This window comes from Eumetopias jubatus, unplaced genomic scaffold (genome assembly GCF_037043125.1).
Source record: "Eumetopias jubatus isolate StellerSeaLion01/CBP00866 unplaced genomic scaffold, mEumJub1_p1.0 scaffold_17, whole genome shotgun sequence".
Lineage (NCBI taxonomy): Eukaryota > Metazoa > Chordata > Mammalia > Carnivora > Otariidae > Eumetopias > Eumetopias jubatus.
This window is the reverse complement of record NW_028274823.1, coordinates 75,742,422-75,765,524: the sequence shown is the minus strand read 5'-3', so window position 1 is coordinate 75,765,524 and position 23,103 is coordinate 75,742,422. Positions and strand designations below refer to the sequence as shown.

General features: G+C 37.9%; 1 protein-coding gene across 7 annotated transcripts in view; it reads left to right on the top strand.

Annotated features, from left to right (window-relative positions):
• ARID4B (AT-rich interaction domain 4B) overlaps positions 1-22,829 on the top strand; it is a 139,448-nt gene extending 116,619 nt beyond the window's left edge. For 4 of the 7 annotated variants that reach the window (XM_028104459.1, XM_028104460.1, XM_088019938.1 and 1 more), the window contains 6 exons: positions 336-534; positions 9,381-10,595; positions 13,398-13,511; positions 15,737-15,952; positions 17,004-17,150; positions 21,075-22,829. In XM_028104459.1, the coding sequence (XP_027960260.1) occupies positions 336-534; positions 9,381-10,595; positions 13,398-13,511; positions 15,737-15,952; positions 17,004-17,150; positions 21,075-21,202 (2,019 nt within the window). In that variant the 3' untranslated portion in view covers positions 21,203-22,829. Of the gene's footprint in view, positions 1-335; positions 535-9,380; positions 10,596-10,973; positions 11,187-13,397; positions 13,512-14,172; positions 14,329-15,736; positions 15,953-17,003; positions 17,151-21,074 lie in introns of those variants that run through there. The other 3 variants (XM_028104461.2, XM_028104462.2, XM_028104463.2) reach the window with 3 other exon arrangements.
• The last annotated feature ends 274 nt before the right edge of the window (positions 22,830-23,103 follow it).

Below are 23,103 nucleotides of genomic sequence, written 5' to 3'. Positions count from 1 at the left end.
TGAATATTTAAGTCTTTTAGGATTTAATTTTGAAGAATTTGTAATGTCAGTTATTAGCAGTATGAGGTTTGTTAGTCTTACGGGATCACTTATTTACCTCTGCTATTAAAATTTAAATATTAGACAAAAACATTTTGTTTATCCTGTAGCATTTGTTAAAAACTTTGGAAAAACATTTCTGGCTGTTTCTGAGAAGCTTCTTACATTCTTTCTTTTCATATTATTTAATAATATAAAATACAACTTTCAATTTAAAATGAGTGCTAACATTGTTACTCATAAATGCCTCATGATAAATTATGGTTAACATGAGATACTTTTTTTTCTTAACCTAGAATAAATTAGACAAAGAAAAAGACAAAGATGAAAAATACTCTCCTAAAAACTGTAAACTTCGGCGCTTGTCAAAACCACCTTTCCAGACCAATCCATCTCCTGAAATGGTATCCAAACTGGATCTTACCGATGCCAAAAACTCTGATACAGCTCATATTAAATCCATAGAAATTACTTCCATCCTTAATGGACTTCAAGGTAAACATAGCAAATATCCTGTTGCATGCAACTATATGTTTTTAGTTGTTGTAAGTCAAATTCTACAAAGGCAATTCACTGTTTTTAATTGGACCATAATTTTGTTGTCTGTTACTTGAAATAAAATCAGCCATTGATTGAGGATTGGAAATATTTCTATTATTTGTAGATCTAAAGGTGTCATTAAATTTTAGTTACAATTTATTATTCACCCTACAGTACTGTACTGTGGGTTTTTCAGGTACTGTCCTTTTCCATTGCCACATAAAACATGGTTTGTGTTATGCAATATTAGACTATATACTGAATTTTTTTCATAAAGAATACTAAACTTTGCTTCTCGATTACATCTGTTATGGTCTCTTTTATGATGGCATTTTAATATTTAAGGCAGAACGAAGTATAACAAATAATAAAAATGAGGAAGACTGGAGAGGGGATTTAATAAATTTTACTGTCAGGGAAAGGGGGAAATATGACCTATTAAATGAAGTATGTATCTTCATAAAAATATTTTACATTTCTCATTACTTAAGAGTTTGGATTTTTACTCATTTAGAATGTGACAGAAATTGTTTTATGTCTCTTAGTTCAGATAGTTATTTACATGAACTAATTTTATAATGCTGTAGATATTCTTAAGTTCAGTCTTTACGATATTCTGATGTATCAGACATACAGACAGTATATCAAAAAATATAATATAAAGAATAATACGAATGTGAACATTGGTATGTCTACCATAGTGGTGAACAAACAGTATTTACTTAAAAGAATTTTGCATTTCTGCCCCAGAAGTAAGTAATATCCTGATTTTTAAAAAAATTTTTTTAAAGATTTTATTTATTTGAGTGAGAAAGCGAGTGGGCACACGAGACAGAGAGAGAGCGCGCGCAAGCAGGGGGAGAGGCAAAGGGAGAGGGAGAAGCCGACTCCCTGATGTGGGGCTCGATCCCAGGACCCCAGGGTCATGACCCGAGCTGAAGGCAGACACTTAATGACTGAGCCACCCAGGTGCCTGTGATATCCAGATTTTAGTGTGATCATTCCTTTACTTTTCTTTAGAGCTAAACATATATGTATATATTAAACATAAATATATATTTCTAAAGAGCATATTGTTTAGTTTTTTTTAAACTGAGTAGCAAGCATAAGCCTTACTGTGTGAGAAAAGGCAATATTTCCACTCAGATGAAGGCTGCCTGAGAATGTTACCTGAATAGAGTCCTGTAGGCCATATTCTTATTTCATATTCAGCTTCTCAGAGTTTGCAAAAGCATCTCTAAGAGAATTCAGTGGGGCAGGGTCATAAAGGAGTTCTGGGAAATATCAGGGCTCACCATGATCAGAAAATCTGATGTAGTTGTAGTGGGTGATGAACAGGAATATGAGAGTAGTAAGCTGCTCTGTATTTTCTGATTCTAGGCTTACCAAATACACCTCTAGCTTCCAGGTGCAGGTCAAAGCGAAACGTTTCTGCTGGGTAAAGTGATGTAGTCAGCCGATCAGAGTAACACCTGGCAGACATGGAGGGGAAAGCTAGAAGTTCAACATGTTGTTAAAACAAGCTAAAGCTATTTAAACTCCTTCAGACTGTATGGGGGCAGCAGGCATCTTAGTGATAGTAGTCTTCGTATTACCTTCTTTGGAAACAACACTGCTAGTACGGACTGGTGTCCTTCTGCATCTGGTATACAGATACATTCCTGGGGATAGATCCCATTCTAGGGAGCACTGTTCAGAGTACTCCTTGGGATTCCTTTGTTTTGGCATCTCATGTCTTTTTTACCCTCCTTGAGCATACTCTCATTGTGGTGGAACATATTCTCTAGTAACTTTTTAAGAACAAGTGAGTGAGAAGGAAGGTAAGTTTTTAGAGACTGTGTATGTCTGAGAAAATCTATTCTGTGCATGGGTTAGCTGGGTTGAATGTTTTTCCTTCAGTGTTTTATTGGTATTGTTCAATTGTCTTTTTTTCTTCTGATGTTGTTTCTGTGAACTCCAGAGCTCTTCCCATTACTCATTCTTTCTTTGTGACTTGTTTTATTACTTGGGTTTTTTGTTAGGTTGTTTTGTTGTTTTTGTGCTTGTCCCTGCCTTTGGAATCTTGAATCTTTGTTTTTAACAGTGATTATGCCTTATGTGGATGTATTTTTATCCACTGTCTTGTGTTCTTCCTAGGCTCTTTTCATTCTAGAAACGTGTGTCTTTCAGTTTGAGGTTCTTTTCTTGAATTATTTTGTTGATTATTTCCTCCTCTGCATTTTACTGTTCTTTTTTGTGTGTGTGTGTTTTTCTTGACTAGTCATTATATCAATATTGTACTTTCTATAGCATATTCTAATATTCTAATATGCTTATCTTTTTGGGGGTGGGACTGTTATTCTTTTATGTTTTTCTTTGATTATTTTTTTTTAAAGCTGTATTTATTTGAGAGAGAGAGTGTGTGCAAGCACACAATCAGGAGGAGAGGCTGAGGGAGAGGGAGACAAGTAGACTCCCTATTGAGTGGGGAGTCTGATGCGGGGCTCGATCCCAGGACCCTGAGATCATGACCTGAGCTGAAGTCAGGAGTCGGATGCTTAACTGACTGAGCCACCCAGGTGCCCCTTTTCTCTGATTTCTTAGAAATTTTCTCAGCTTTATCTTCGGATCCTTTTATTGACTATTAATTTACTGTTATAATGCTTAGTGACAGCTGTAATGCTTTTAATTTTCAAGAGCTCTTTATTTTCCACACGGTCTCCTACCATTCTGTTCTTTTGAGATGGGTACAGTGTCTTATCTTTCTGTCTTTGCTCTTTCCAAAGAGTATTGTGTTTGTTCTTCTTTTGCATGGTGACTTACTTCCAGTTTGCTTTTTCCTGCTTGGTTGTTTTGATCTCTTCCTTATGAAGGACTTTTTCCTTGGCTGTCTTCTCCAAATTAGGAATCTTGAGCACATTGTTGGGACAGGTCAACTTTGAGTTTCACTGTAGGGTAATCTGGGTGGGCCGTTTTTTGCAGAGGGCTACTGTCAGATCTTTAGGTCTTTTTCTTAGACTAGTTGCATTCTAAAGAGAGGAGTCTTCTAGTCTTGACTGGAGGGTAAGAGAATGGCTTCCAGTGCTCTAGGATCCAGTTGAGGAATGGTAAAGGGAGGAGGGAAGATTCTTAGCTTTTTTTTTTTTTTTTTTTAAGTAGACTCCACACCCAGCATGGAGCCCAACACAGGGCATGAACTCATGACCCTGAGGTCAAGACCTGAGCTAAGATCAAGAGTTGAACACTTAACCAACTGAGCCACCCAGGTGCGCCTTAGCATTTTTAGTTCACTGACCCCACTGAGCTCAGCACCACACCTGTACCTCTGCCTTCAGTAGTTCCTAGCATTGCCTAGGCCAGGAACCCTGTCTTACCATCTTCAGGGAATAAACCTCCAGGACAGTAGTCACCTAGCAAACTGCAGTGGGGGTGAGGACCTAGGAATGTAAATACTTTTCTTTTTCTTTTGAAGATTTTATTTATTTGAGAGAGAGAGAAAGAGCACAAGCCATGGGGAGGGGTAGAGGCAGAGAGAGAAGCAGGCTCCCCGCTGAGCAAGGAGACCGATGTGGGACTCGATCCCAGGACCCTGAGATCAGGACATGAGCTGAAGGCAGACGCTTAACTGACTGAGCCACCCAGGCGCCCTTAAATACTTTTCAAATAATGTTCACCTACTGCTCCTTATGTTAGGCTACCTCCTCCAGTTTTCATTTTCATAGGTACATGGTATAGCCAGTTATTCCCGAGTCTCTGGCAAACTAGTTTCATTCTCAGCCGCATTCACTGCTTACTTGAGAAAAGGATTGTCTTTCTTGGGTCTGTTGACTCTCATTCATCTGCTTTCTGGCTTGCACATTCTGTTGCTGTTCTATTTGTCCCCATTTTTGTTGCTATATTATTTCAGAAATAGTGTTAACATACCATATGTATGTGTGTGTGTGTAATATATAATTATTAATATATTAATGTTATATATTATAACAAATATATATCCCTAAATAACACATATATACATATATACACATATACAATATATTTTTACAAATGGGATCATTGACACTACAAACCCCGCCTTGGGGCAGGGCTTGGTACAGTCTAACTGATAAATCATTCTATATCAGCACATTCATACTACAGAATAGCTGTATCATAATTTATTTAATTAGCTCTTGATTGGGCGCCTGGGTGGCTCAGTCGGTTAAGCATCTGCCTTCAGCCAAGGTCATGATCCCAGGGTCCTGGGCTCAAGTCCCACATCAGGCTCCCCGCTCAGCTCTGCTTCTCCCTCTCCCTCTGCTCCTCCCCCCTGCTCATGCTTGCTCTCTCTCAAATAAATAAAATCTTTAAAAAAATTAGTTCTTGATAAAAAAAGATAATTAGGTTACTTCGTTTATTTTTCCTATTGTGCATAATTCAACAGTGAGCATCACATTGGCATATTTGTAACATTTCAAATACTCTTTTTCATATTTTCCCTTTTCTGTGGTAAATTTTTTTTTTTATTTTAGATTTGGCCATAGATTGAGTTCAAGACATTTCCGATTATTTCCAGTTAAAAAATGATTGTTGCTATGAATGCATATGTATATGTACATGTATATATAAAGAAAATAATGTGAGGGGCACCTGGGTCGTTCAGTCATTTAAGCATCTGCCTTTGGCTCAGGTCATGATCCCGGGGTCCTGGGATGGAACCCCACCCCCACCCCGCCCCATCAGGCTCCCTCCTGGGCCGGGAGTCTGCTTTTCCCTCTGCCCCTCACCCTGCTCTCTTCCTCCCTCCCTCTCCTTCTCTCTCTCCCACAAATAAATAAATAAAATTAAAAAAAAATAATGTGAGTCCACCTCACATTAGTTCCACCTCAAGTGTAGAACACAGACAGCTAGGATTCTATCCCTTTGGCATGAGATGGGCTGGGGACGGAACAAGAGAGTGCGTGATGGTTAGAATTCTGTGGAGAAATTTTAAATGTCTCTAGAGAATAATCTTCCACATTTTAGTACTAGGGATCCCCTAAGTAAACTAGATCCCTGATGAATCACCAAATGGAAAGCTTATCTGCTAAGAAACCCTACCACAACACAGTCAAGTTTTAGCAGGTCATCCTTCAGTGTGAATAATCAAGGAAAGCTCCAGCATAAAAGATTGAAACTAAAACAAACAGAAGAAATGACCCTTGAGGAGAGAGAGAGTAAAGGTAACAAACATAAACTATTAATTATCTCTGGTTATTATTAATCTCAGAGAACCTGTAAGCATCTGTAAAACAAGAACAGGATATACTGAAAAGGGAACAAAGAACAAGAAAAACTTGGAAATAAAAACTGAAATTAAAATTCAGTGAAGCAGAGTTTGAAGTTGAGGAAAACTTCCAGAAAGGATAAGAAAGCAGTGATGGAAATGTTAGAAGATGAGTGATACTGAGTATCATTCTAGGAATAGTGAAATTAGAGGGGAAGAAATTAACAAGTAACCACACATACCACTGTTTGAGTATACTCATGTTTATATCTTTATCTTTTACAATGGGGAGAGAGACACTAGCATTACTTCTAGAATCGGTCAGCCTGAGGAATCAAGAAGCCATGGAAACAGCATGCCTGGTTATATGTGTAACTATAAAAAGCAATTGGATTTTGAAAAACTGAACAAGAAAAAACTCAGCTAGGGTTTTCTGATGAACTGTCTCACAACTATATTATTGATTTGTAGCTCATTTCTTAGTGCTATATTATATATATAGCGCTTGTTCTTATATTCTCTCCTTAGTGAGTACTGTGTATACAGTGGTATATTCTCCTGCCCCCCCGCCATATACATATCAATCACTAGGGTCATCCTGGAATAATCCTTGGGTGGGTCGAGAAATTGCCAAGTAACTAAAGGAAGAAAAAAATCTTTTTTTTTTTTTTAAGATTTTATTTATTTGACAGAAAGAGAGAGACAGCGAGAGAGGGAACACCAGCAGGGAGAGTAGGAGAAGGAGAAGCAGGCTTCTCGCTGAGCTGGGAGCCCAATGCGGGGCTCGATCCCAGGACCCTGGGATCATGACCTGAGCTGAAGACAGATGCTTAACGACTGAGCCACCCAGGTGCCCCTAAAAGAGGAAAAATCCTCAGAACTGACAAAATGAATCTTTATGTTGTTTTTTTAAAGATTTTATTCATTTATTTAAGACAGTGTGTGTGTGAGAGCACCAGCGGGCAGGGTGGGGGTGGTGGTGAGGAAGAGGGAGAAAGGGAGAAGCAAACTCCCTAATGAGCAGTGTGCCAGATGGGGCGGGGGGGGCTCAATTCCTGGGATCATGACCTGAGCCTGAGCTGAAGACAGACGCTTAACCAACTGCTCCACCCAGGCGCCCCAGGACATTGATATTGAAAGAACCTATCAAACACCTGAAAAATTAGTGAAGGAGGAGCCATGCCCCAGTGCATTATTATGAATTATTAAAACACCAGGCGGGGAGCCTGCTTCTCTCTCTGCCTCTGCCTCTCTCTCTCTCTCTCTCTCTCTCTCTCTCTCTCTCTCTGACCCTTATGAATAAATAAATAACATTTAAAAAAATAAATAAAACACCAGGAATAAAAAACCACCACTAAGGATGAGAAGACAAATGAAAGTAGTGTTTTTAACACAAGCAAAAGTACCTTCAAAATTTTGAAGGGAAATAATTTTCAACTTGGAATTCTGTACCTGGTTAAACTATCCATAAAACAATGAAGTTTGAGGGTTAGCATGTATTTAGACATATAGACGAAGAATATCTGCTATGTACCTTTTTCAGGAAAGTACTAGATGATGTGCTGCAACCCATGGGACTAAACTAAGAAGGAGGAAGATGGGTAGTTCACTTAACAGTGGGTCTCTGTCAAGAGAAAACGGTGAAGGGAATTCTAGGATGATGGCTGTTAGAGCAGACCCAGAGAGCAACCACCTGGATGGAGTAGAAAGTAGGCCTTTAGGACAGAGAGATTTGGTGAATAAGGGAACTGGATGGAGTGCTTGACTTTACAGAACAGTTGAAATAAATGTGAAAAGGGGCACCTGGCTTTTCACAGGTGCTCAGTTGGTTGAGTGTCTCCCTTTGGCTCGATTCATGAACTCAGGGTCCTGGGATTGAGCCCTGTGTCGGGCTCCCTGCTCGGCGGGGAGTCTGCTTCTCCCTCTCCCTCAGTGCTTCCACACGTGCTCGCTCTCTCTCTCTCTCTCTCTCTCTCTCTGTCTCTCAAACAAATAAAATCTTAAAAAAAAAGAAAGAAATGTGAAAGGCCTACAAAAGGAAGACATAATGTAGAAAAGAAGGACTTTTGGAAACTTGGAAAAATAAACAGCTCTATGAGAAAGGGAGTTTATCAAGGCTATTTATTTCTGCAGTGAATCACATTTATGTACATTACAAATAGTATATTTAATTAAAGATAACTATATATAGAAAGTATGGCAGGAGATGGGAGTATTAATAAGAAAACATCCTCACTGCTCGTTGCAGACTAAACTTCCTAAGTGAACAAATAGTTACTCTTATTATCTCTTAATAATATTAGACTATCCGAAGAAATAGTATTGAGACTTTGCAGGCTGAGGGAGAAAGAAGAGCTGTTGGTTTTCTGTTATGTGTCTACATTTGTTTGTAGTCATATATACACATTGCTTTGATATCCGTTTAAAAAAAATCGGTTATACAGAAAAGTTTAAATGTTTTTAACTGTCGTAATTGTGTCAATTATTTTTTACTTTTAAGAAACTTAGCTAAAGAACATACGTAGTTTTGTAATTACGATTCTAAATTCAGGAGTCAAATGACTTTGGTTTTCGCTTTCATCTCGACTTTTACTAGCTCTTTGGGGTAGTTTAACCTCTCTAAATCCCAGTCTCCTAAACTATAAAATGGGGTCGATAATAACATGCCCCTCCTAGGGTTATTGTGAAACTGAATCAGACAGTCTATACAAAGCATATCAAAGCATCTGGCATGTAGCATTTTCTCAGTAAATGTTATATTAAAATCATAGCAAAGGCAATCATTATTTTTAAAGATTTATTTATTTATTTTGAGAGAGTGCATGCAAGTGGTGGGGAGGGGGACAGAGAGAGTCTCGAGCAGACTCCCTGCTGAGTGCAGAGCCCGACAATACGGGGCTCCATCTCAGGACCCATGAGATCATGACCTGAACAGAAACCAAGAGTTGGACACTCAACTGACTGAGCCACCCAGGCCTCCTGGCAATTATTTTTTACACTTAATTGAATTCATTTACTAAAATGAATTTTTAAGAAATAAATTCTGTAAGTATTTTTATGTAAGGCATCAGTTACTTAAGTTAGTTGTGTCGTTCTTTAAAACATTGTGGAAATGCGTTCTTCACAGATCTTTGAATAATCATTGCTACACTGAAAATGAAGCCTACAATTTCATAAGAATACAGACTTTAAAGTTAGAATTACCTGGGCCTGGGACTGCGTCCTGACTGCGCTGTTATATTCTACTCATAAATTTGAGAACTTTCTTTTTTATAATGAGCTTTATTGAGGTATAATTTACAAACAATAAAATTCACAACTTTCATGCTTACAGTGTGATGTGTTTTGGCAAAAGTGTACAGTAGTGTTAGTACAGCCACTTTCCCAGTATAAAACATTACCATCTTTGTGTATCTTCCCTCTCCAAAGCTCCTTTTGCTCACCTGCAAAATGGGGATAAAACCTAGCAACCCAAGAGGGCTATAACCACAGGGGCTGATATATTAAACTGCCTTGCACAGGGAAGACATTGCTAGTGTCGTTATCATACTCATCAGTTTTTCATCTTATTTTCTAGCTTCTGAAAGTTCTGCTGAAGACAGTGAGCAGGAGGATGAGACTGGTGCTCAAGACATAGATAACAATGGCAAAGAAGACTCTAAGATTGATCATTTGACCCACACCAGAAATGATCTTCTTGCAAAAGAGGAACAAAACAGTTCGTCTTTGCTAGAAGAAAACAAAGTCCACGCAGATTTGGCGATATCCAAACCAGTGTCAAAATCTCCAGAAAGATTAAGAAAAGATATGGAAGGATTATCTGAAGATACTGATTATGAAGAAGAAGATGAAATCACAAAAAAGAGAAAGGATGTTAAGAAGGACACCACAGAGAAGTCTTCAAAGCCACAAGTAAAACGTGGTAAAAGAAGGTATTGCAATACAGAGGAATGTTTAAAAACCGGATCACCTGGCAAAAAGGAGGATAAGGCCAAGAACAAAGAATCACTTTGCATAGAGAACAGTAGCAACAGCTCTTCAGATGAAGAGGAAGAAGAAAAATCAAAAACAAAGATGACGCCAACTAAGAAATATAACGGTTTGGAGGAAAAGAGAAAATCTCTACGGACAACTGGTTTCTATTCAGGATTTTCAGAGGTGGCAGAAAAAAGGATAAAACTTTTAAATAACTCTGACGAAAGACTTCAGAACAGCAGAGCTAAAGATCGAAAAGACGTCTGGTCAAGCATTCAGGGACAATGGCCTAAAAAAACACTGAAGGAGCTTTTTTCAGACTCTGACACGGAGGCAGCAGCCTCCCCGCCCCATCCTGCCCCAGAAGAGGGGCCGGCGGAGGGGTCCCTGCAGACTGTGGCCGAGGAGGAGAGCTGCTCACCCAGTGCCGAGCTCGAAACACCGCCTCCAGCCAGTGCTGATAGTAAACCTGCTGAGGAAAAACCAGTGGAGGTCAGTGACAAAAAAGCAGAATTTCCGAGTAGTGGCAGCAATTCAGTGCTCAATACCCCTCCTACTACACCTGAATCGCCTTCCTCGGTCACTGTAACAGAAGCCGGTCGGCAGCAGTCCTCCGTGACAGTATCAGAGCCACTGGCTCCAAACCAAGAGGAGGTTCGAAGTATCAAGAGCGAAACGGATAGCACAATTGAGGTGGATAGTGTCGCAGGGGAGCTCCAAGACCTCCAGTCGGAAGGGAACAGCTCACCAGCCGGCTTTGACGCAAGTGTGAGCTCCAGCAGTAGTAATCAGCCAGAGCCAGAACAGCCTGACAAAGGTGAGGAGCAAAAAGTACACATTGCCCTTCTTACCTTTTCAAGGGCTTCACGGTGTCTCTTGTTAGAACGTGAGGTGTTTAGGTGAAGTACTTGTGTGAACATGGTAAAAATGGAAATTTGAAGGGTAATTTGAGTAATGAATAGCGAGTGAATTGAAAAGCTTGAGGATTTAATGTCCTTTGCTTGAGCTGTCTATTACATTTCATAGTGGATCAGAACACAGGCTAGAAATGCACCGAGGACCAAACCCAAACCTTTTTGAAAATTCATTATACACTGGTTGACTGTATGGCATGAGCAGCTTAAATATATTTCTGTAACGTTGTTTTTGCGATTGTAATGTGCAGTTTCTCACAAACATTTTGATTTATTGACAGACCCCTCCACCCTTAACCAAATACTGTATGTAGGGGTTTGGAGCAACCAACTGTCCAGGCACTGCCTTCCTCAGACAACCGTGTCAAACTGATTTTCAAGCCTGACTAACTTGTGTGAGTTTGTAAAGGAATTTGATGCTTTCTTAGATGCATAGCTTCCAAATTGAAGGACCAATGTGTATGTTAATAACCTACAGTAATACTTTTTTGATTTTCCGTGCAGTTGTTAAAAGTGGAAATTCAAATTAGTACTTCCCAAAAGGATTAGTGCCTTTTGATTTTGCCATAGCTATACTTCTGTCATCATTTTTCTTATAAACCATTTCATTCAGGTGTCCTCAAATGAATATAATATACGCTGACACGTGGCTTTGAAACATACTTTTCCATTATAAAGATAGGATGTGTATTTTATATAACATGCAGTTTTTATTATGCTAGCTGATGTTTTTAGCTGAACTTAAGGAGATGTGATAGAGTTCAAATGAATTAATTCCAAGTTTTCTCATACAAATATTTCCTTTTTTTCTTTTTTCAGCTTTACTGAGATATAATTGATGTATTATTGTCACACAAATCTTGACTTAAAATATTTCTTTTAAAAAAAATAAATATTAAGTGAAAAATATAGTTGCAATTCAATTGGGATCTTCATTGTGTTTTCACATTCATACAGCGACAGTATGTGTGCCATGAAGAAAAGATGCAAGAGCTTGTCTTCTGATAGACTAAGTTAGCAGTGCTCTTTAGAATCTTAATCTTGACCAGGTTAAAAAGTATTCAACTTGAGAAGTACTCCCAAATTTAGGGTAACAGAGGCCATCTGCTTTATCAAATCAAAGCATATAATAGTTTTTAGAATTGATCTCTCTTTAGAAATAAGTTCTTAAGCACTCATTTCATATGGCCTCATTTTAAGAACTTTATTTCTTAAAATTCACATTATATCAAAAGTAAAAATGTAAATTTTACAATTTAAATTTAGGATTTCTCTCCAATTAGCTTACATTAAGCTTTTTATTTCTTGCAGCTGAGAGCTTCAGAATTAATACTCTTTTAGGGAGAAGTCTGGCAATTATTTTTAAGACTCTGTGCTTCAATATAGTCGTTATCTTAATCACCTTTATGTTTCATTTAAGTTGTTTTACTTTTTTATTTTTATTTTTTTTAAGATTTTATTTATTTATTTGAGAGAGAGAGAGAGAGCACGAGAGGGAAGAGGGTCAGAGGGAGAAGCAGACTCCCTGCTGAGCAGGGAGCCCGATGTGGGACTTGATCCCAGGACTCCAGGATCATGACCTGAGCCGAAGGCAGTCGGTTAACCAACTGAGCCACTCAGGCGCCCCTCATTTAAGTTGTTATTTTAAAATAGCATTGGGAAAAGTGATCAGTAAGGTGTAATTAAAAAACTCTAGGAAGTTGCAAACAAAAGAGTTAATAACCTATTCCATTTTTGACCAAGGAAGCCATGTCTTCTATGCTCAAGACTGATTTTACCGTTGGTAACAGGACTAAGAAATATTTCTTAGTGGAAACATGACTTTTTTTAATCATATTTATATCATGTCATTATAGTATCTGACATTATATTGAATAGAGATGAGACTTTCTGAATGTCTGAAGACTGGTAGATGACACATATAATTTAGAAATACACAGAAACACAGCAGATGCTGAGGACCAAGTTATAATAGTATAGAAAAATGTACTGAAACTACTGTTTGAAGTAGTAGTGGTCAAGTCATGAAGCCTGGGCATCAAGGAAGGTCTTAGTGAAGATGTAGGACGTAGGCTAGTCTTTGAAGAAAAGGGAGACATTTATGATGTTTCGGGATAATTTCCTACCAAGAAGATGAAAAGTTTCTTAGAATTACTATGCTCGATTTGTAAATGGTATATGCATTAACCAGTGCCCTGGCAGTGAAGTCATTGTTGAAATAAATAAATTGATAAAATAACTAAGTGTGAATTACTACTAAAATTTATCCCGTTAATATGATGATATCATTTTAAAATTAATATTAAATCAATATTTTTACCTGTAATTAAATCTTAATATTTATTTTGGTTTTATTGAATTTTAACAAATTTCAGTTTTTATTTTCAGCATTTACCCGTTTTTGAATTACTAGACTCATAAACTCCCAGTACTAAGTTGAGAACTATTTTTAGTTTATATCTGATTTTTCTAAGAAGGATGTGCATACTTTATTTGCTTTTTTAAAACTCTTTTATTACGTGCAGTAATTCAGTGCATTAATGATAATTCTAAAAATTACAGTAATTTCTATGATAATTTATAAATCTCATAAAGAACATGCATGGTTTCGGAATTGTTCTATGCTTCTAAAATGTGGCATTAATTTATACCTAGGAAAGTTTGATTTTATTTTGTGTTACTTAATAATTTCTTTCCCATCGTAGCCTGTACAGGTCAGAAAAGAGGGAAAGAATCTCAGGGAGGAGGAAGTTCATCAAAAAAGCAGAAGCGAAGCCATAAAGCAACAGTGGTAAACAACAAAAAAAAGGGAAAAGGCAGTAAGTGTGAAACCTCTCATTATTTAAATATAAAAATAATGGCGGATATGTTTTTTCTTCCCCCCATTAAGAAAAGGGTATTCAGGATATGGGATAGTTAAATATTTTGATTTTGTCTCTGCCCTCAAAAAAGTCACACAGAAGTCTTCTGATCCTAGGTAAATTCTAGGATTAAGCAGTTTGGTGTTGATATTCAGCAGTGGTATTGATTGCTGATGAATGATCAGGTAATCCTTTTTAAATTAATAGCCAATATAATATAAGCTCAACATCTTTGTTAGTTTTATGTCCCACAGTTCTTTCCACTTGTCATTATATGTGCCATATATAATTGAAAATGCTTCAATTATATATTATTTTTATTACAATGAAATTGATTGCTTTGTAAGTCTTCAAGGCAAAATCAGACTGGAAGAGAAGAATCAAGATAGCTTTAGAGCTGTAATTCCAACAGCTCTAGTCTATTACTTTTATCTTTGGTACCCCAAACTATGTGTCCCAAGAGCAGCTATATACAGTACTAAAGATTTAACTTTAGTAATGGCTCTGTTTGTTGACCAACAGGAATTTATATACTGTATTTCTCCTGAGAGCTGCACATTTTATCTCTCTTTTGTAGACAAAGTGAGAAGCAGAAAATATGTAAAGAATTTTTTTTCAGGTGCCCCACACTGACCTCCTGCTGCTCTTCCAGGAGACTCCTGCCACCTCCACTGCCTGACCTTTGCTATCGGCCGGCTTGGCTGCACTTCAGTGCAGAAAAGGGTTATGCGGCCAGCTCCCCGAGGTTCTGCTGAGCCCATATGACTTCCAGGCGGTGAATATGGCGTCCCTCGGGGCCCCGGGCGGCTGTGCTCAGCAAGGCCATGAAAGCCAGGCTGAGGCAGACCACTGCATCAGAGTGGGGCCAAGCCTTGGGTGGCTTAGCTAGGAGTTGCCAGGGGTTCCAGAGCAGCAGTGGTGGGATTGGGAGGGGATTCGTTTAAGATGTGTGGAAAGGAGTGGTGGAGTTTCTCCATTCTCCAAACACCACAGTGGGAGGAGTTGCTCTGTACCTTTTCTGTCTAAATACTTTTCAGGCTTTGAGAGCCTAACTGTGCTTTTTTGGGGGGTAGCTGTTGTTAAATAAAGAATAAATACATGCCAAATTGATCACCAATTACTTGGAATAACCGACAGGATATTGAAAGTGTTACTACACAGTGATACTTTTGTCTACAAGACTTTACCATTTAAATGACATTTCCTAAGAGGGCTCATCTTCAATAAGTCATTTAATGTATTCCTACAATTTCGAGGTACAGCAGTTAAATTTGATGGTATTCTATAACTGTTCTGTGGCAGTTGTAGTTAATTGTATTCTTCCATTTTAATGATTGGGCTAAAGGCTTGGTAAATCAGATGAGGAAACCATTTTCTGAGAGTAATTTAGTAAAGTGGAACCAACTCATGGAATCTCAGATAATACTTTGTATCCAGAAAGCGGTAATTCATGGAAGTATCAATCCCATCACCTATTCACATGGTAAACTGGCAAGGTTAAGCCTTTTTATTGAAGGACTGAGGCTTTACTCAGCAGAGGCAGATGTACATAGTTCTTACATAGATTTGTGAAATCTTCACACCGAATATATTTACCAGAGTTGAACTGATGGTTTATTTTAGTCAACAAGCTACGATGTAGGAGTTACTTGAGGAGAAAATCATCATACACATCGAAGTTTAGAGTTTGGGAACCCAAACTATTTTTTATTGAATTTCATGATTATCTATCATTGTTTGCTTGTGGCCAGAGGAGTAGGAAAAGTGTTACGTGAACATGATCTGTATACAACCTAAAATATTAAATTTAAGTTCCTATAATGAGTCATTTAAAAAAAATGCTGTATAATAGTAACAGAATAAAGAGCCATTCAAATATGTAATTATGATACATTTGACAGTCTACCAGGTATAATGGAAGATTAGTTTGAATGTTTTTTTTTTAAAATATTATTGGCAATTCAGGTAAGAATTTTTTGGTTTTGTTTTTGTTTCCCTTAACTGAGATGCTGCTGTATTTGTACATGATGACTTTCCAGGTCTTTAGGCAGGGTCTATAAAGCAAGGTATTTACTTTAGTAATGAATTCATGTGGTTAATTTTAAATTGTTTAACTAAAATTGGTGACAAATTTTTTGTTACTTTTCTGTTTACTAATGCTTTTCTTTTTATTTTTCTTTCAGCAAACAGTAGTGATAGTGAAGAACTTTCTGCTGGGGAAAGTGTAACTAAGACTCAGCCAGTCAAATCAGTTTCCACTGGAATGAAATCTCACAGTACCAAATCTCCTGCAAGGACACAGTCCCCAGGAAAATGTGGAAAGAATGGCGATAAGGATCCTGATCTCAAGGAACCCAGTAATCGATTACCCAAAGTTTACAAATGGAGTTTTCAGATGTGTAAGTGACATTTAGTAAACTGACAGTTAAGAGGAAGAAACTTCAGCCTGGTAACTCTTGAGGCTAATAACCCTGAAAAAGAGGCTGTAACCAAACTTGACACATCGTAACCAGCTGCAGTGTAGAGAGCTCAGTTGGATCTTGATTTGAATGAACAAGTTCCTAAAAGAAAAATTTCAAGGCAATTCAGGCAAATACCAACATTAACTAGATATTTATGACAGGATGTTAGACATTTGAGACAAGATTTGCCGTGAATTGCTAATCACTAAAGCTGGATGATGATATGTGGGACTGCATTATTATTCTGTGTACTTTTGTTTATATGAGAAGTCTCCATACTAAAGACTTTTTGAAAAAGATTATCCCAGAGTTTCTCACATATGGAGATATTCTTAGGAAATTGAAAACTGCTTTTTAGATTTAGCTAAAATGTTACTACAATTTAAAAGTTATACATAAAAAAATGTTATACATACTCATAAAAATCTAAAAAGAGGACAAAAGAGAAAAATTTATCCACAGTCCTGACATTCAAAACTATATTATGATTTTTACATTTTGGTGTCTCTCTAGTCTTATTTCTAAATATGATTTTTAGTGATACTGTATATGAATGTTGAGTTTTTAGCATACGTGTTTAGGTCCTAAAGTTTTTAATTCTGCACATTCATTCATTCAACGGATACCATACGTGTATTATGTACCAGGCATATATAGGCATAACTTTGCTTTGCTTTCTTTTCTTTTCTTTTCCTTTTTTTTTTTTTTTTAAGATTTTTAAGTAATCTCTTTACCCGATGTGGGGCTTGAAACCCACTACCCGAGATCTAGAGTAGCTTGCCCAACTGACTAAGCCAGCCAGGCGCTCCTATATAGGCATAGCTTTTTATGTTCTAGGCTAGGGAAAAAAAAAAAACACTCAGGGAAACAAATACCCACAAGCCTTATTTTTAGTTTATTTGACCTTTTTCTACAACCATACTTATATGCTTTTATGTACTACAGTTTTGTTCAAAAATACATATTGATGAAAGTTTTAAATTCACAGCGGACCTGGAAAATATGACAAGTGCTGAACGTATCACAATTCTTCAAGAAAAACTTCAGGAAATCAGAAAACATTATCTGTCATTAAAATCTGAAGTAGCTTCCATTGATCGGAGGAGAAAGCGTTTAAAGAAGAAAGAGAGAGAAAGTAAGTATTAATCTTACTTACAAGGCAGTTTATGACTCTATTTAGACTCATGTGAGTTTATGTCTATGTATCTTCGGGCAAGTTCTTTAATTGCTCTGCCTCTTACCTTCCTCATCTATAAAATGGAAAAAGTTTATCTAAAGAAAAACAATTGTCTCAAATCACAACGTTCACTTTCGTGGAGTTTACAATCTGCCTTAAAAAAAAAAAAAACCCAAATGAGATTTCAGATCGTGAACAGCACTGTGAAGAGAATAATGTTAAGGCAGGGAATGGATGGGCTGTGTTAGATTACCAGTGGTCAAGACATTTTCATTGAGACCTGAATGACCAGAGGAAGTTAAATCTGAGGGAAAAGAATTCTCTTAGTCTGCCAGGGCTGCCATCAGCAAAGTACCCCAGACTGGGGTCTTAAACAACAGGAAATATATTGCTTATCTCCAAATACTGTCACATTGGAAGTTAGGGCTTCAACAGAGAAATTTAGGGAGACACAATTCAGTCCATAAGAGTCCTGGGCATAGAAAGCAGCAAGTATTCCCTAAGATAGAGTTTCTTAAACTTGGAACTATTGACATTTTAGGCCAGATAATTCTTTGCTGTGGGGGCTGTTCTGTGCACTGTAGGATGGGTTAGCAGCATCCTTCATCTCTGACCTCCAACCGCTGGATGCTGCCCCCTCCCCCCCCCGCCCCCTCCCCCCCCCCCAGGACAACCAAAAATGTCTGCAGACATTTTTCAGATATCCTCTAGGGGGCAAAATCGCCCCAGATTGAGAACAGCTGCTCCAAGGAGGGGCGATACACTTGGTGCCTTTCAGGAGCAGAAAGAAAACCACTGTGGTGAAAGTGGTAAGAGACAGAAGTTAGGTAAGCAGAAGCCAAATCACGTGGGGCCTTGTAGGGAAGGATGAAGGGTTCAGATTTTATTCTAAGTGAGATGGACAACTATTTGAAAGTTTTAAACAGGGAATGAAAGTGACCTTTTCAAGAGCATTTACGTGAGCTGTGGAGATGGAGAAGCTGGATTAAAGCTGATTAAGTGGAGGAAAGGGTGGGGAAGCAGAGGAGGTAGAGAAGGTGACCCTAGGAGAAAGGGAACCCTAGGAAAATCTCACGTTTTATAGTTTTGTAGTGAATGCAGAAAGCGGACATTAGGGGTGGAGGGAGGGGACAGTGTCATTTCAAGCTTATGATTTTGCCTCTCCAGTCCTCCTCCTTTGACACTGCTCCCATTCTCTGAAGCACTTTGATTTTCATTTTCTTTTTCTTCAGAGCAATGTTTTCCTTCCCACTTTTGCTGTTGCGATAAGTCCAATAACTCTCTCCACCTTTTGTCTAGGCTTTTTAATTTATGCACTGGCTGAAAGTCTGGGTTATGGAGTAATTTGAAAAGAAATTAAATGTTAATATATAGAAAGTATATACAGAAACATTCTGTCAAAGGAAGGGGATCAGGGTTCTTTTTGATATATAACCATCTAAAAATGATTAAAAATCAATTATAATAAGCATACTATTTAAAGGGTTATGCTAGAGCTCCTTACTCTTAAAGTCATCCAAGCCTTTTTAGAGTGTTTTTTATGTAGTAAGAGGTCTATTCAGAAACTGCTCCTCTAAAACAGTGTTTCGTATATGTGGTCACCACAGATTCTCTATAGTAAGTGATTCTGATAAATGGATGCTTTCTCTGGGGAGTTAGCATTAAAAGTCAGTTCCTAAATACTATGAAAGTATCAGTAGTAGGAAGGGGCGCCTGGGTGGCTCAGTCGGTTTAAGCGTCTGCCTTCAGCTCAGCTTATGATTCCAGGGTCCTGAGATCTAACCCCGCGTCGGGCTCCCTGCTCAGTGGAGAGCCTGCTTCTCCCTCTCCCTGTGCCCTCCCCATCCCCATGCTCATGCTCTCTCTCTCTCTTGCTCTCTCTCAGGTAAATAAAATATATCAGTAGGAAAATGACTATCCTAGTTGTCAAAGAAAAGCCAAATATGATACTATTCCTAGCCGCCCCCCAAATGTATAACTGAAAGCAGTGCTAGGAAAATATAGTGAAATTCATATACATTGCTGGAAGCATTGGCACAATTATTTTGGAAAACAGTTTGACTATATATTTGGAGAACTAGCTAATTCCAGTTCTAAGAATAGGTCTCAAGGAAAAATAGTAACCATAAAGAAGTTTGTTGTAATATTTATAACAGATAGAAATTATTTTAAATTGTGGTAACGTTACATTGAAGAAAAAGTTAGACATTTAAAATTTTATTTAAAATGCTCAAAATTGGGGTGCCTGGGTGGCTCAGTTGGTTAAGCCGTCTGCCTTTGGCTCAGGTCACGATCCCAGGGTCCAGGGATCGAGCCCCGCATCATCGGGCTCTCTGCTTACTGGGGAGGCTGCTTCTCTTCTCCCTCTGCCTGCCACTCTACTTGTACTCCCTCGCTCTCTATCAAATAAGTAAAATCTTAAAAAAATTTAAAAAATGCTCAAAATACTCATTACATTGTTGTTAACAGGAAGAGACTAGGGATTGAAGAAGTTACAATTCATAAATATAATGGAATACTATTCAACTTTGGAAAGAAAAAGAGGGGGCATGCCTGGGTGGCTCAGTCAGTTAAGTGCCTGCCTTTGGCTCAGATCATGATCTCTAGGTCCTGGGATCCAGCCCCACATCTGGCTTCCTGCTCAGCAGGGAGTTGGCTTCTCTCTCTCTCTCTCTCTCTCTCTCTCTCTCTCTGTCCCTCCCCCTCCCCTCTGTCCCCCCCTCTCCCCCTCTCTCCCCCCCCGCCCCTCCCCACCGATTGTTTCTCTTTTTCTCTTTCTCAAATAAATAAAATTTTGAAAGAAAAAAGAAAAGGAAAAGAGGTATCTGTATATGTATGGCTATGGAACAGTTTCATAAGATAGTTAACTGTTAAAACAAAAAATCAAGAGTCAAAACACTATACTGTGATGCTTCCACCTTTTTTTTAAAGTAGAGTTGTAGCTACACGTGTTAAATTTGCATATCGTATCTCTAGCTTTGGAGATAACATTCCTCCAGAACAGGGGTTGGAAACATTTTCTGTAGAGGCAGATGATAAATACTTGAGGCTTTGTTGGCCAAGTGGTCTCTTTAGAACAACTTGACCCTGCCATTGTAGGTGTGAAATCTACCATAGGAAGATGTAAATACATGGGCATGGCTGTGTTCCGGTAAATGTTTCTTAACAGAAGCAGGTGGGCCAGATTTGGCCTGGGGGCAATAATTTGCCAGCTCCTATTCTAGAGTGTTAAAGACTATGAAGCAACTGGTAACAATGGGGAAGGGTTATTTGGAGGACTTACGAGGGTTTTTGATCAGAAGATTTGCTTTTCCCCCTTATATTCCTGTACTGAAGGAATTTCTTTTACCTTGTGCATGTATTCCTGGAAGCTTTTTTTTTTTTCCAAATACTGATAACAAGGCGAGAATTTCCCTGCGGAAAATAACAAATGTGTCCTTTGCTTTGTAAACGAGTGCAGGAGAATGCAGATCAATTAGCCCTCCGTTCTCATCACCATTTAAATTCCTAAGAAACTCCCAACACAGGAAGATGCAGGAATTAGGAGGAGGGAAGCGCGTTTTGGGTGGATTACCGATTTTTCCTGTTGGTCTTAGTAGACCAGGCCCATGCTTTTGTTTTCTTCCTGACTGGTCCGTGCGGGAGCAGCACTCCCTGATCTGTCCTTTCTCGTGAACTCTGTAGTTTGGCATGGCCTAGCTTCTTGAGATCCACTAGTTTTTCCTCTCTTTACAGCATGGTAGGTATTGGGACACACGGACTACTCTTGTCAGCTAAGTGATCTTAGGGAATACCACAGCATGTTGGTTGAGAGGACCGGCGCTGTCTGTCTGCGGTTGTGTGTCCGTTTACTAAGCCTCTGGTCCGGCCTTCCCTCTCCAGGTGCTGCCACGTCCTCGTCGTCCTCCTCCCCTTCAGCCAGTTCCATCACAGCTGCTGTTATGTTAACGTTAGCTGAGCCGTCGATGTCCAGCGCATCCCAGAACGGAATGTCAGTTGAGTGCAGGTGACAGCAGGACTTGCTAAAGCACTTTGCACTTAATGGCTGTTGAGGGCCACGTCTTTTTTTATACTGCACAGTGGCACAAAAAAAAATCAGACAAGCACTATTTTATATTTAAAAATTGTTTCTTGACAAGCTGACTTGGCACTTAAGTGCACTTTTTTTATGAAGAAAAAGTACAATGAACTGCTTTTCCTCAAGCAATAATTGTTTCCAACTTGTCTGGGAATTGTGTGTCTGGTAACTTGAAGGCCTTCCACTGTGGCAAATGGAGGCTTTTCACTGCCTGTAGAGACAATACAGTAAGCATAGTTATTCGGTGGGCCAGAACATGTTAAGATAACTTACTGTATATGTATTCCCTTGTATTTTGTTAAAGCTGGAACATTTGATATTTTTCCATTTATTTATGAAAAAATATGAACCTATTTTCATTTGTACGAGCTAATTGTTTTTTAAAGCAAGTCACCTTAGGGTGGCTTTAATTGTATAAGTCAAGCACATGTAATAAATTCAAAACCTGCAGTTAACAGGATATTAGACATCAGTCCTGGTAACCAAATATTAAAGATTCTCTTTAAAAAAGACTGAATATGTTTACAGGTTTGAATTAGGCTAAAAGGTCTTGCAGTGGCTTTTCATGCCCCTTCAAATTGGAATGGAACTACTGTACTTTGCCATTTTTCTATAAATCAGTATTTTTTTTTAATTTTGATATAATACATTGTGTGAAAAAAGAAAATGGCTAATAAACTGTATTAAATCTTAAACAATGTATAAAGATTGTACTTAGCCAGTTCAAAGTGTATATTTATTCATAATGAATTATAACAGTTATATTTTTGTGTTTTCTTGTAAATGTTTCTTTTTCCTTAAATACAGATAATTCATTTGTATTGCTTATTTTATTATGAGCTACAACAAGAGGATTTCAGGAACAAGTAAACTGTATTAGTATGGTTCAAGGTTGTTGATATGAACTGTCTCAAAAGGATGGTTGTTATTTTAAGTATAAATAGCTAATCGGGGTGGTAGGCCTATAAAATTAAATGCCTTGTATAAAATCCAAAATGAACGCAAAATTGTTTTCACTTGTATTGACTTTATGTTGTATGATTCCAATCTCTGTTCTGTTTGGCACTTGTATTTAATTCTACACCGTTGTAAGACATTTGTATATTGCGATGTGTTCATTCAAGCTATTTAATACCTGGCACTGTTAATACACAGTACTTTACTGTACAGACTGTTTTACCGTTTTAATTGTAGTTCTGTGTACTTTTTTTTGGATGGGGCTGGCATGTTTTGTTTTCTGGCAATACGACATGTGAGAATTTCGAAGCGTTTTGTTGTAGATGCTAACGTGTCAGAATCCTTTACATTCAACTTTTCTAAGAAAAGCATTTTCAGTCTTGTAGTGTGTGCTTACAGTAACTAATTTTGTTGAAAATGGTTTCAAGTTATTCAAATTTGTACAGGACTGTAAAGATTTGTTGACAGCAAAACGTTGAAGAAAAAGCTTATAGAATAAAAGCTATAAAGTATATATTAGGATCTGCAAACAATGAAGAATTATGTAATATATTGTACAAATGTAAGCAAAGGCTCTGAAATAAAATGCCATAGTTTGTGAATCCTTGATGTTGTTTCTAAAAGATTAAGTAATTTTAGTTCATTTCTGTATACGATGACTGACTGGAACATACATCTCCAGCCTGTATTACCAGAAGGGGTTTAATTGACATACCAAAAAAGGGAAATATTATACCTATAAAAATTAAAAAGTCCATTAATCAGACACAGGATTTAGTAGGTATTTTTTTATCTTTGTATATACACTATAGACTATTTTGCTTGAGTCTGAGCGTGAATATTTATGACTTGGAGGTTTGTCTAAAGAAAAAAAAT